This window comes from Falco punctatus (genome assembly GCF_963210335.1).
Source record: "Falco punctatus genome assembly, chromosome: 13".
Classification (NCBI taxonomy): domain Eukaryota; kingdom Metazoa; phylum Chordata; class Aves; order Falconiformes; family Falconidae; genus Falco; species Falco punctatus.
The window spans coordinates 10,454,597-10,467,685 of record NC_137593.1 but is presented as its reverse complement, the minus strand read 5'-3'; the positions used below and the strand labels follow the sequence as shown (position 1 = coordinate 10,467,685).

The window sequence follows — 13,089 nt, the reverse complement described above, 5'->3', positions numbered from 1 at the left end:
GAGGTGGCATAGGACACCCCCTCAGGAGCTAGGTGCAGCCTAAAGCTTTGTTGTATGCAGTGAAGTGATGGTTCCACCCCATCAGCACTTCCAAACCCAAGCAGCATGGCCTGAAAGGAACAACTCATCCTTTCTCTGCTTTCAGCTAAGCCCTTTAGTATGTATACACTTCTTCATGTGTTTACCTTTCCCTGTGTAAGCCTACAACAGCCACAAAGTAGGAGTGTTACTTGGCCCCTCAGCAGCCAGAGATCTCTCTCAACTTCTAAAAAACCAGAATCAAGTACTCCAGCGTGAGCTTTTCCAACTGCTGAGCAGTCCTTTTATTGGAAAAAAAACCAAAACAAAACAGTACAAAAGTACACGGGTCCCTGCTCCACCCCCAGAGGCTGCTCCGCTCCACTGCCGGGGTGGTGGGGGTTAAGTGTTGTGCGTTAGCTGCTGCATCACCAGGGCACAGAGGCTCACCAGCTGCAGGTATTCATCTGCACCATCTGCCAAGCATTTGTCCACTTCCTGCAAAGAGAAGAGAAGGTAGAGCCCGTTTAAATAGCCGGGGAAGGCGGCCTTGCTGGTCTCCATCTCCTTCAGGTGGCCAAGGTGTGGAGATCACATCGAGGGAAGGATGCACCATTTGCTCTGCAACTGACTGCTGGGAGCATCGCTGCACGTCATCGACACCACCTGCCTTTCTCCAGTGAATTTAGCAAAACTTCCCACACAGCCATCTAGTCTTTTTGGTCAAAATTTAGCAAGTTAGTTCACTCTTTGTTTGAAAAGGCGTATTTTATACACCAGAACAACAACTTGTGTTTTGCAGCTCCTAATTATTTTTTCAGTGCTGACTTAATCTCATCTTTATTCTCCCTCCCACCTTTTATTAAAACACACCCAACCAAACCCACAAACCTCTTGCCTGAGTCCCATTACAACAATATAATGTGGCTAATAATTCACTCATCTAAATAGGATTTCAGTTCCTTCTCATGGAATTTATCAGGACAAAAATTCAGGTTCTACAAAAAGAAACTTCTAAAATTAAATCATGTACACTTCTCAGGAGAGAAAATGTGTAAGGAAAATTAATCAGTGGAGATGGGTATTGGTGGTTTGTTTTTTCTAACTCGAGCTACAAACTTACTGCAAGTTTCTCGACTATGACAGATTTCTGCTTGTCACTGTAATCTTCGCTCTCAACAACAGTATCATGCAGCTGGTTCACAAGCTGAGCAACAGCGTACCCTTCATTTATGACATTCTGTGTCAGGGAGAGAGGAAAATGGAAATAATTCAGCAGCAGAAACCCCACAAACTGGAAAACCAATCTGAAAAACTCTGTCTGAACTGAAAGACTGTCCTGATATGTATTATGGAGCTTTTCAATTTGAGGACAAGTCAGTAGTCTGTACACAGCCCAGCATCCTGCCTGGCAGCAACCCGAAGGGAGCACCTAGGAAAGACTGCAAGAGCATGGCAATAATTTTGCCCAAATATTCTTCCAGCTTCTGACAATTTACATCTTGGGGATTTTATAAGATAGAGACATTTTAAACATTTAATAACCTCCACTAAACCTGTCTAAACTTATTCTAAAATTGGGAAAGCTTAACATCCACAGCATCAGGTGGCAGTTTCACAGCCTTCACATTTCAAAGTGCCACCTACTCTGATTTGTTTTCTTCATCTGGTAGCTACTAGCTTCAGGCATACAGAGATCTGTAAGGCCAAAACTTTTTTAATAAAATAAAAACCATGGCAACTAAAGATAGCTTTTTTTTAAAAAAAAAAAAATCAGTAGTGCCCAGTTATGAAAATGGCAAGTAGCGAGCACAGTAGGCCACGAAGCCATTTAGGCAGACAGCAGTTCGTAAAAATAGAAAAAGAGTTGTTGCAACCTTATTTTTCTGTACGTCAAAATATACACCCATGCTTTACAGAAGTATGCATTCAAATTGTGTCAATTGAGTATCAAGCGCTAATATTTGAAACAAAACCCCACGATGAAGTACCTACTCCAGAAACTGGAGAACAGTTCCAAACTATTACATTAGATTAGATCACGGTTTGAGGAAAGACTGCTCCAGCTCCAAGGATTTAGAAAATCTGTATCATCACTTCTTAAGATAAACGCGTTTTCAGACATCCTGGTAAGTAAATGTGAAAGTGTAAGGCAGTGACATCTGCACAGCAACTCTTAAGATCTGCTGCAAGTTTACCAGAGAAAAAATTCCAGACTCAAAACCAGAGGTCCTGCCAAAACTATCCGATGAGGCTCAGCCAAATAAAAAGCAGGAGGCCAACCGATAATGGCTTTTTTTTTTTTTTCCATACAGGCATGGGACGTTTCACTGGAAGAAAGAATGGGATTTCAAATCCAGTTCAGGACCGCCTGAGCCTCCTTTAAACTCATGAGATTTGGAATTTCCCAGTCTTCAAAGAGAGTAAGAACCTTTTCTGTATCAAAGAAAATAAATCCACATCTGTAAACCAGCAGCTTGTGCCTCCACCAGCAAGATCTATTTTAAGCCACTGCAGTTTGTACAACAAACTTAATCGCTAGTGTAATGTAAGATTAACGTGAAATATTTTAAAACTGAGACTTACTACAGCTTTATTCAGATACTTCTTATCTAACACAGCTTCTGTGTAACAAAGAAGGTGACTAGTCCGGTCCATTGAAGACACAGTTCTAAAGGCCTGATGAGCAGAAGCATCTTGCTAAGAGTTCCTACTCTGCCTAGTTCAGCCTGACAGCTCCACACGTCATCAGTTTAACTCAGGAGAACGCCAGAATCACATTGGTAGGGAATCTTATTTGCAGCTTTGACAGCTCTTCCTCAGAAGGGAAAGAGCAGAGTACTAACTAGTAAGAGCCAAGCCTTCTGAAACGGGCACCCTTAACTGCCTTGAGGCCAAGCTCTGGCTGCAGCCCAGCAACAAAGGATGCACAGGGCCACGACCTAGAACGACACCCAAGCTAGAGCGCTAGGAGGACTACCTTTGCCAGGGCTTCCAGTTTCTCAAATGAACCACTCCGGCAGACAGATAGCAGTTCGTCAATGGTTTCTTTAGGGATGACCTGTAACAGGAAGTTACATTTCTTAATTTCAACTTTGTACACTTAAAATTCAAATTGATGCTTACAGTAACAGACACAAACTGTTATGAAGGAGGCCATTGTAGCATTTCATTCCTCTGCATGCCCAGCCACTTTCAAGCAAGCATATAAAATGGACCAGCTAACTTTTAAGAGAGCGCTAGGCTAATATTTGCCCTATATTGGTGATATTAAAATAAAAACTATATAATGATAGTGAACTGTCAAAGTCACCTTCATAAATCTAACACACCATCATTTATTCAGGACATTGACTAAGTGGAGGACCTACTTCAGCAATTAGATCAGCCAATGCTCTCTGTACTGTTCTACACCAAAGCAAAACAGCAAACCAATTTTCTCTCCAGTGATGCACCAGGGATATACAAGAAAAAGCCCAACGCAACAAGATCACACAATAAATCAGAAGGAAAAAACCTGACAGATGCCATGATTTAGCTCTGAGCTGGGAGACACTGCCCACATTCTCCCCTCTACTCATTGTCATTCCTGACAGTAGAGTGTCTGGACAGTTCAGTTTCAAAGCTTCTTTACCAACCTTTTGCACTAAGGTCACTCAAGGGCCACAAAAGTTATGTACAAACAAGAACCTGAAGTCGTTCTGAAGATGTAAAGTTGGGTTCCTTTGGTTTAAACAAGCATTTATTGAATGATGGAATTTCATGCTTGTCTTTCCTATCATTACAGTCAACCTCTTCCAGGTTTCTTAGAAACTGTGATTTATCTGTAAGTGAAACACAGCTCTTTTCTACAGTTAGATACACAAAACTGTACGACTTCACTGAGAAAATTGTTTAAAACTGATCTGTAAAACATGGACAGTAGCAATTGGCTCTGGTTCCATCAAAGTGAAATCATCACAACCCTTACAATTGGGTACGATGGTAGCACCTTCAAGAGAAGTGTGTCCATCATTAAAGCCCATTTATTTTTCAGCTCCTCAGCTCCTAATCTCACATTTTTTTCTTTAGGGGGTGTTTTGTTGCTATAGGAACACCTTCACACAAGTTTCACTAAATGCATCTCCTCTCAGGTTTCTCCTGTCCCTGTCAGTATTATCTATGTCATTCTAGAAGAAATCACTGCTATTTTTTTAATAAGCAAGACCCACACAGATCCTTGAGGAAACACTGTCAACGCTGAAAACGAGCTGCTACTGAAAGTCATTCCTCTATGGTGTTTCCAAACCATACTTGACAATTGTCTATATTTTTATACACACATACATATACCAAAAAGCCATTCTAGTCTACTGTCCCACAAAAGGCAATACATTTTCCATTCATGGGTAGAGTATTTCAAAGTCAGTTTGAATTATAAGACTATTTTACAGTTTCCTTTGACATACAGGATAAGTTTCTAGCAACTTGCTATGTAATAAGTGTACAGAATCACACAGTCTTTAAAATTCTAGTACCATACTGCAATACTCATGTATGAAACAACTTTTTAAATCAAACTGTGAGCAAAGGTAGATACAGATAGCAAGTAGACTTGCTACATAAATGTTTTTCAGACTAGTTATAGGAGAAACTGTGAAGCATAGCTTACCCCAGCAATTTCAGTGACTATCTTCCCTGTGATCTCTTTCCCACCCATTAGACGAGTGGCACTTTGAAGAAAAGTAATTGCTTTTCTTAAGTCCCCTTCTGACACTTTAACAAGGTATGATACTGCCTGAAAAATAATGTCAGGAAATGCAAAGTTATATTTCACTGTTGATTAGAATCCACTATACTTTATCAGCACATTGATTTTAAAACATCAGGTAGTGCCTAAAGCAGATTATCGCAGACAGGCACAATACACAAGTTAACACAACCTCTCTACTAACACAAATGTGTGCTGGCAATTTCAAAATGAAAAATGGTTTAATGCAAGTACGCTCAGCACAGAACAAAAAACCTACAGTTTTGCTTCACTTTTCCCTGGTGAACGTTTCTTTGGTTTTAGGAAGTATCAAAATTCATCCTATCTATGGAAGGAGATTAATATCTAAATGAGTTTGTATATTGTATTTAATACACTTGAGCAGTCTGGAAAAGTATCACAACTTAGCCCCTTTCACTGCAATGCAATTATGCACTGGAATAAGCAAAAAAACCCCATGGCAACCATGTAGTTACCTCACTACTGATTTTCACATGTTCCTTCTCAGAAACGTCCAATAGCCTCTGCTGTTGGATTTTGTCTGACAAAGGCTTGAAGCGGAATTTGGAGCATCGAGATGTTAAAGGTTCAATTATTCTGAAAAGTAGAAAGGTAAGTTTTTGGTAACTGAATGCATGGGTTAAATTCTTCCAGGCAAAGCTAACACGGCAGAAAAGGGCAATGTAACCTTAAAACTGCAACATTGTAAAGAATAAAAGTGGAAACCTAAACACTGTCTTCAGTCTTGCATTCCCATAGCTACATCTCTTAACTGAAAGCTATGAAAAGTAGGTATCAACCTCTTGGGGAAGTTGGGGGGAGATAAAACAAAAGAGATCACAGTACAGAAAGAGCAACAAGTCCAAATAAGCAACAAATTCCATACATACCTGCTGATGTAATTACAAATAAGGCAGAAGCGTGTTGTTTTAGATTCTTTTTCCATTGTCCGTCGTAAGGCTGACTGGGCTGCTGAAGTCATTGAGTCTGCTTCATCCAGGATTACAATTTTAAAAGGAGGACAAACTTTACCACTGAAAAATAAGAAATCTGTCATCTAGAGACATGCAACGTATAGACCAAGGTGGGGTGGGGGGGAAAATCATTGCAAATAGCAAGTCATATTTTACTTAACTATTTATACCCAATAAATAGAATGTATTCAGAGGTTCAATCTTTTTTGATTATTTTTAGATAAAGGACTAATATTTGTAATAAAGGGAGGACTGAGTTCTTACAGAAAGACCAACACTTAAATACTACAAAAGTCCTCAAAAATATGTAGTCTTGCTTTAGGTTTCTTCTTTTAATAACTAATGCAGATCTTTTTACAGGCCTCCCAATTCAACGACTTCAAAGAACACTGCAACAGACTAATTTCAGTACACACTTATTTCTTGCCAGATAGAAGCTGCATGCCAGGACTTACTGCTGCTTTCCAGTTTTTTTCCACACATACAGCTTCACCTGCATGAGGCTTCTCACCACCTAACCCCAGAATCTTGTTAGCATCTTATAAACTAGCACCTCTCTTGTATGAGACGCTGGTGATTAGAGGCACTAGGGAAGTAACTTCCACCACAATACCAAAAAAAGCTTTCCTATGGCACTCAGACAGCATTTGCAAGGGCAACAACATATCACCAAATCCAGGAAGCTTGATCTTCTGGGATTTTGCCTCTGCCTCTCTCAACAGCACTAGTAAAAGTTCCTCCCAGGTATTCAAACTCTAAACATGAAATTACATTAAGTCAAAGTTTAGCCAAAGCACTGTGTGTTGCAAACTTCCGGGCAGTGCTGACCCATCATTTATATTAGAATTATAAAGTTAACCTATACAAAACCAACCACATGCTTTGTCCTAAGTGAGAGGGGTCTGATCCAGCACTTACTCTGAACAGCTTCCAGATGCAGTTAGTTGAGCAAAAGCCTTCACTTTTTCCCGAATCACTTGTATTCCTCGTTCATCAGAAGCATTTAACTCAAGGACTCTTTGCCGGAATAATTCAGGCCTGCAAAATTTTTATTACAACATGTTAGCTGCTAACTCTTGTAATGATACATTACAAAGTATAACAACAACCCTTCTGGCCTCTTTGAATGCCAGGTATTATTATAAAAAAAATAATAAAATTATTTATAACATCAAACCACATTCTCATCAGTTTTTTGCTTACAGGTCACTGGATGCACTACTCAAAAAAACTCCCAAGTGCTACAAGTGAGTTGATGAACACAGACATGATGAATTTTAGTCCGACTCCCAGTATTACTTCTAGACACAATTCAATAGCGCATAACGGAAAGATCACAATTCAGATATTTTATGAAGTACTTTGAGATCTAGGTGTAGCTAACTTAAAATTGGAATTCCTTTACAAAGTTCAGGAAGACATATGCAAGCCATTTTTTTCATGCTTTTTGCTACAGGGTTACATGGCTGCTAGCCTGAAGTGGTTTAGGTCTATACCGGTAACTGAAATCAATTACTTGTGACAGGACAAATGAGAAAGAAATCTCATGCTACATCTGAATTAGAATGTGAAGATATTCCTGAAAAAGGCCTAGAAATTACATAAGAACAGGCAATGACCAGAGGCACTCTGTCACATGTTTAGAAGACTTGATAGTCAATTGCACCAAAGCAACTTGATTCCAGCTTACCCAAACAGTTCTCTAGCAGCTGCTAAAATAGTGGAAGTCTTTCCAGTTCCAGGTGGGCCATAGAACAACAGATTGGGAAGCTGAAACACAAGGCACTATTTTCAAAAAAAGCAAATAAACAAACCACACCACAAACAGGAAAACCTACTGAAAATCTGAGCACCTAATAGAACTAAGTATCTACTCCTCCTAGTAAATAATATAAAGTCTTTCAGGCCTAGGTCATTGCACATAGTGCTCTAAAAAAGTAGGACAAACAGTTGCTGTTTATAACACAGCATGAACAAGCTGTTATTTAGTGGCACCATCACGTGTTGTATCAAAATTGATACTTCAATTTATATTTTATTCTGATATATTCACTCCAGGTCATGTCTGAGGTCACTAAAGCCTACAGAACTTATTGTTATGACTGCAGTGACATGTAAATTTATCCAAGAATGCCAATCAAATAGTCCGGATAATACTAGCAGTGCAGCTGTCACACAACCTGTCACAGGTTTACCATCCCTTACTTTCTCAGCTCCCCAGATTGCCTTTTCAAGCCATGCTGAGAATTCTGTGCTGCCATTAACTCCACTGCAGTAAGTACAAGGGAGCTTGTGAATGCCTGCACTGTACTGCAGCGAGTGCAATGCAGACACAGCCTAACGCTAATCAGAGAGATGCTTGCAACAACTGACTGGCAAACTTCCACATCCATCCAAGAATTTTTCAAAGGAGGAGACCAGTGCCATTTCTTAAAGAGATTAGGTTAACTGATCTTTCAAATAATTTAATTAATAACCTCAGCATGAAAAATATGAATGTATTAAAGAAACATGCTGACACGGGAAGATCAAAGCAGCACAATGAAGACTGCAGTAATAATTACAGAATGACATATAGCAGCACAAAACATAAAATCTCACAATTTGAGAATACAACTGCATATCTGCTAGATCTCTGGAATTAATCAGCTGGAATAAAATAAAACCTGACTTTGTTTTGTCTGTTGGTCAGAGGAACAATACAAGCTTGTGTAACATGATTGTCCTAGGACATGCGCTTTCAATACAGATGGAAAATCATTAGTACTAACAGGGGGCTAACAAGACTTCACCTGGAAAGCTACATACAGTTCAGGTCATCCTTAGCCAAAGATAACGAATCCAAACTGGGAAAGGTGACCAAAGGAGTGAAGAGTCTATCTTATGAGAAGTGACTTTTTGTGAAGAGTTTGATTTAGTTAGCTCAGCAGAACAGAAGCAGAGACGGAATATGACTGATTTCCATAAACATATCCGAGCAACACAGGGACAATGAACAAAGTTGTCATAAACCAAATTTGTGTAAGTTAGCCATGACTAAATTTTGGCTGACATCAAAAAGCTTTCTAATTAGCACAGGAGTGATAGCTTTCTATACTACTATTTCAAGTAATCCTTCCTACAAACTATCAGGCTGCACTTTAAAACTGCTGCCTTTGACAGCAGGGGATGTTCCAGCCCTAGAACAAGAATTCAAGAGTCCCCTCCGATCGATAGCAAAAAGACAAACTTCTCAGTCTGACTTGATTTCCAGCCCTTAATAAAGGTTCTATATTTAAAAAGAGTCAACTAAAATTAGGTTAGAGAATTTTGTGCTGAATATAGCAAGCAATGCAGACAGAATGGGAACAGCAAAACCAAAGACATCCAAAGAGCAGAGAAAAATGCATGAGTAGGTAATCCACAATCAGAAAGTGAAATAGAGACAGCCCAGTTTGGTAACAAACATCCCATTTTAAAAACTAGGGCAAGACACAGAGAACAGACTCAACTGTGTATATTCTGTAAAAGTACAGACAAAAGAATTTCAACCTTCAATCAACTTACTGTAAATAAATCCATTTCAAATTTTGCTTGTTCTGTCAATCATTTGTTGCTTGTTTCCCTAGTTACTAAAAAGCAAATGGCATCCAGTACTAACAGAGCTTTTTTCTAATTTAATTAGATACCACAACATTGTTATCCCTCTCTATCTTTTGGGAAAACTCCAGGGAGAGGAAATGTTTACTGAATGACAGCAGAAAATCAACAACCATGTTAGGTTAGCACACTGGAAGGGTAGACATTTTTGTGCTAATTCTACTAGTTCTCAAAACAAGCGTTAGCAGTAAAAAGTTATAATAAGAATCTGTTTCCTAATTCCATTAAACCCATACTTTACTACTGTTTCTGTTTCAACCTCATTTATGCTTGTTTCTCACTGAAGTTATCACCAGCATTTACACTACTTTTTCACCAAGCACAAACTAATCCTTTATGTAACTGTGGCAGTATTTTTAAACAGACTGCAACCCGATCTGGTTATCCATTTTTCCATGCTTGCCAGGGGTAAGCAGAATACCTGCAGGCACCACATGCTTATGGGGAAGTTACCACATAAACTTCTAGAAAAGGAGTTGGGGTTTGCAGTGTAAGTACAAGTGAAGATGTAAACTGCAATGATAATCCTGTACCTAACTTTTCAGGTATTAGGATATCATCAAGTAAATGAAAATTCAAGAATACTATGACACTTGTCATTTTCTTTGCAAAAAGCAACAACAAATCAACAGTTCTGGCAGACAGAAATCAACTTTTCCAGTTCAAAACCACCTGGACTCCGTCTTCACAGTTTATAAGAAGACAGATGCTTGCTATTACAGTTGGAGATATATCAGGGACTTCAAAGTTCTGCTCCATTTAGAAGCTCCCAAACCAAGGCCCACAAATACAAGCCAATCAACAAAGGACCTGCTCTCCATTTTCAACACTAAGGTTTAAATAAAGCATATTACACAAATCTACAGCGTTGTCACAGCTGTTCCTTTGATCTCATCAGATCTCCAAATTCAGTAAGAACTTCTGAAATAAGTTCCAGCCACCTCAGAGTTTAAATTACACTTTTGCATTTTTGACAGAATGAGTCGTTTCAAGAGAATGTCCAAATCTTAAAAGCACTAAATACTTTAAAAGTACTTGCATGATTTTGTTCTCAAATGCCTTGCTGAGTTTGGGTAGCTGTGGAAAAATACAAAGCCTGTAACCATAAGCAGAAGCTAAAAATTTGTCTTTTTAACTCAGGAGGCAAACAGTCAACACAAGTGTACTAGGTTCATGATCCAAGAAACATTGCTGATCCAGAAGCTGTAAGGTTTTAAATATCTGTTGCTCAAAATAGAACTTCACAACTGATCACCTAAGCGATGTTACACGACTGATATGTCCAGACAGAATAGGTGACGGCACCTCATTTCTCCTTAGTGGTTAGTATTTCCTTACTAATTACCTAAACTCTAAAAATACTATAATGTAGCAGCATTGATCTTGAAATCTAGATTTCTATGGCTACAACATTACATAACAAGGTCACATTGCAACAGCATTCTCACAGTAAACTGAATCTGGAGACATGACCTAAACTAAGAAATTACACAAATCTTTCCCAGTTCTGTCATACCAGGTTCATTTTGCCTCCCTATGCTCAAACAAATAAGGTATTTGTGCTTTTGCAAGTTCTGATTAAATTAATATGAGTCTATTTCTATCTGAAAATATTAGTCAAAATCAGAACTGCACAACAAATTGTCTCAAGATAAAATTTTCAAATACCAAAGGCTACCCGTGCATATTGCACATTAGACGCACAAGTGAAAAGTTTCTTGCATTAAATTCTGAAAGGTCCACCTCAACTCTTGGTGAGCAGCCAGCCGTATCACAAATGTCATTTTCAGAACATCCTTACCAACCACTTCAGCTGGCATTAGCAGTCCATGAAGACAGAAACAGCTTTTGCAGCACAAGAATGACCCTTTAGGTGAAACATGGAGCACAAAAAGTCTCAGCATGTACAAAGGAAAAAGCTGTCCAGACTTACAAACCACTTCTTGGCCACCTACTTTACCTCTCCCTTCAGTCCTTCCACCTCCCTATCACCTGATTTGGAGAAAGTAACTGTCATTCATACTGAATATTTACTACATTTTTATACAAAAGCAAATGCAAGTGTAAACAAAAGCAACTGAAAATGCTCTGCTCATTCTCTTTTAAATTCTTAGGTCACAGAAGCCAACGCTGCAGTGAAGTTAGTGCAACTATCACACTTACCTTTTTAAAGCCATGGAGGCTTACGTGGAAACTTTAACCCCAAAGGCTGAGGGTCACTAACTCTCTAAGTAGTAGACCTGGCACTTATAACTTAAATTTCCCTCATTATCAAACAGTACGTTTGTTTTAGTGTTCAGCAGTTTCACAGAAGCACTGACACTAGATCACTAGAACTACTTTGGAATGACTGGCAAGCCAGACTTCTCTATGAAGGAAAAGTTTCCCTTCTCCTCTTAAACACATATGTCAAAATTACTAGCTGAATAGCAGTGTAGAGACAACAAAAAATTCCAGGTTTCAAACAACAGCAAGTTTACCAATTGAGCTTTTCCAGAAAAATTCCAAACAGCATCACAAAGCTGACAATTTTACAATGTCTAGAGGGCTGGAAACATCAGAAATTTTACAGGTATATCACAACATACTATGAGGAAGTCACTTAGCTTGTTCATAAAGTACCACTGTAAAAATGATCACTGCAGAGTTAGAAAAGAGAAGTTTTCGTTACCACTGGCAGAAGTTTCTCCCTAAACATACTGTACTGGGTAGACATTATCATTACACTCACATCAGCACCTTCCAAGGACTTTTTCAGCACAGCAACAACTTCATCCTGGAAGGCGACTTCATCCACGTTTTTTGGGCGACTGAATAAAAATACATTAAATGGCAATTTATTAGTTAACAAAGTTTCAGAAAAAAAATTAAATTGAGAAAAACAGCATTTCTCTTTCTGATTACATTAGGTACTGAAGAATTACAGCAAATCTTGTAGCTGAAGTCAAAATCATAACAGGAAATCTGTCTAATGCCTCTGGTCTGTATTACTGAAGTGATGTAATTTCTCAGGAAGCTGTTTGTCTATCTCTATTGTAAACACCTGCCTGAGCTGTTTTAGAAGCAGAACTGTATTGCAGACTGCAATACACCCTGCAAGCTGATAAAAGCTTTTCAAAAATGAAGCATTTAATGCACTTCTGCACCGCTTGCCATGGACAATGGAGGCACGTTCTGCTCTGTAGCCCCAGCAAAGGGCTCTCATAGTAGTTCATGGTGCTGGTTCTCTCCCATAAGAAAAAAAGCTAAAGGTCTCCTCCCAGGTGGAGACACCTACAGCTGCAACCCCCTTTGCCAGACATCCACCCCCCCTGCCAAGCACCCCTTCCAGAGCCAACCCCCCCGCCACGACCAGCCACTGTCACCCCGGCCAGCGACCCCACTGTCCAAGAAAGACCCTTACTACTTCTCCACCCAGGGGATGGGCCTGGGCTTCCTGCCCTCCCCGCTGCTCCCTGCTGCGCCCCTCTCCTTGGCAGCCACCGGTTTGGTGCTGATCGAAGACGGGCCTTTGAGAAAGGCTTGCATGGCGCCGGCTGGGCTGGGCAGGGCAGGACTGGGCCGAATCCGGCCCGGCCGTCACCGACACCTCACAGGCTCCGAGCCCCGGCCCGGCCGCCAGGCCGCAGGGCACGCAGGCAGCCCCGGCGCACAGTCCCTACAGGCCCCACCACCCCTTCCCGCCGCCGGCCGTGGGTGAGGCCACTT

The 13,089-nt window shown here is 40.0% G+C and overlaps 1 protein-coding gene across 1 annotated transcript; it reads right to left on the bottom strand.

Annotated features, from left to right (window-relative positions):
* Positions 1-294: 294 nt before the first annotated feature.
* Positions 295-13,056, bottom strand: RFC4 (replication factor C subunit 4). The gene is made up of 10 exons (XM_080409235.1): positions 12,785-13,056; positions 12,113-12,191; positions 7,433-7,512; positions 6,661-6,780; positions 5,659-5,802; positions 5,245-5,365; positions 4,670-4,795; positions 2,999-3,079; positions 1,142-1,258; positions 295-516 (listed from the first exon to the last, which is right to left on the bottom strand). Exons 1-10 carry the CDS (start codon positions 12,907-12,909, stop codon positions 421-423), a joined length of 1,089 nt encoding a protein of 362 aa, XP_080265361.1. The 5' UTR covers positions 12,910-13,056; the 3' UTR covers positions 295-420.
* Between the last annotated feature and the right edge of the window lie 33 nt (positions 13,057-13,089).

Coding starts and splice junctions, on each gene's coding strand:
- RFC4 (XM_080409235.1), bottom strand. CDS start 12,909: ATGCAAGCCTTTCTCAAAGGCCCGTCTTCGATCAGCACCAAACCGGTG. Junction 6,781..7,432: donor GCTGCTAGAGAACTGTTTGG/GTAAGCTGGAAT, acceptor AAAATTTTGCAG/GCCTGAATTATTCCGGCAAA. Junction 4,796..5,244: donor ATGTGAAAATCAGTAGTGAG/GTAACTACATGG, acceptor ATTATTTTTCAG/GCAGTATCATACCTTGTTAA.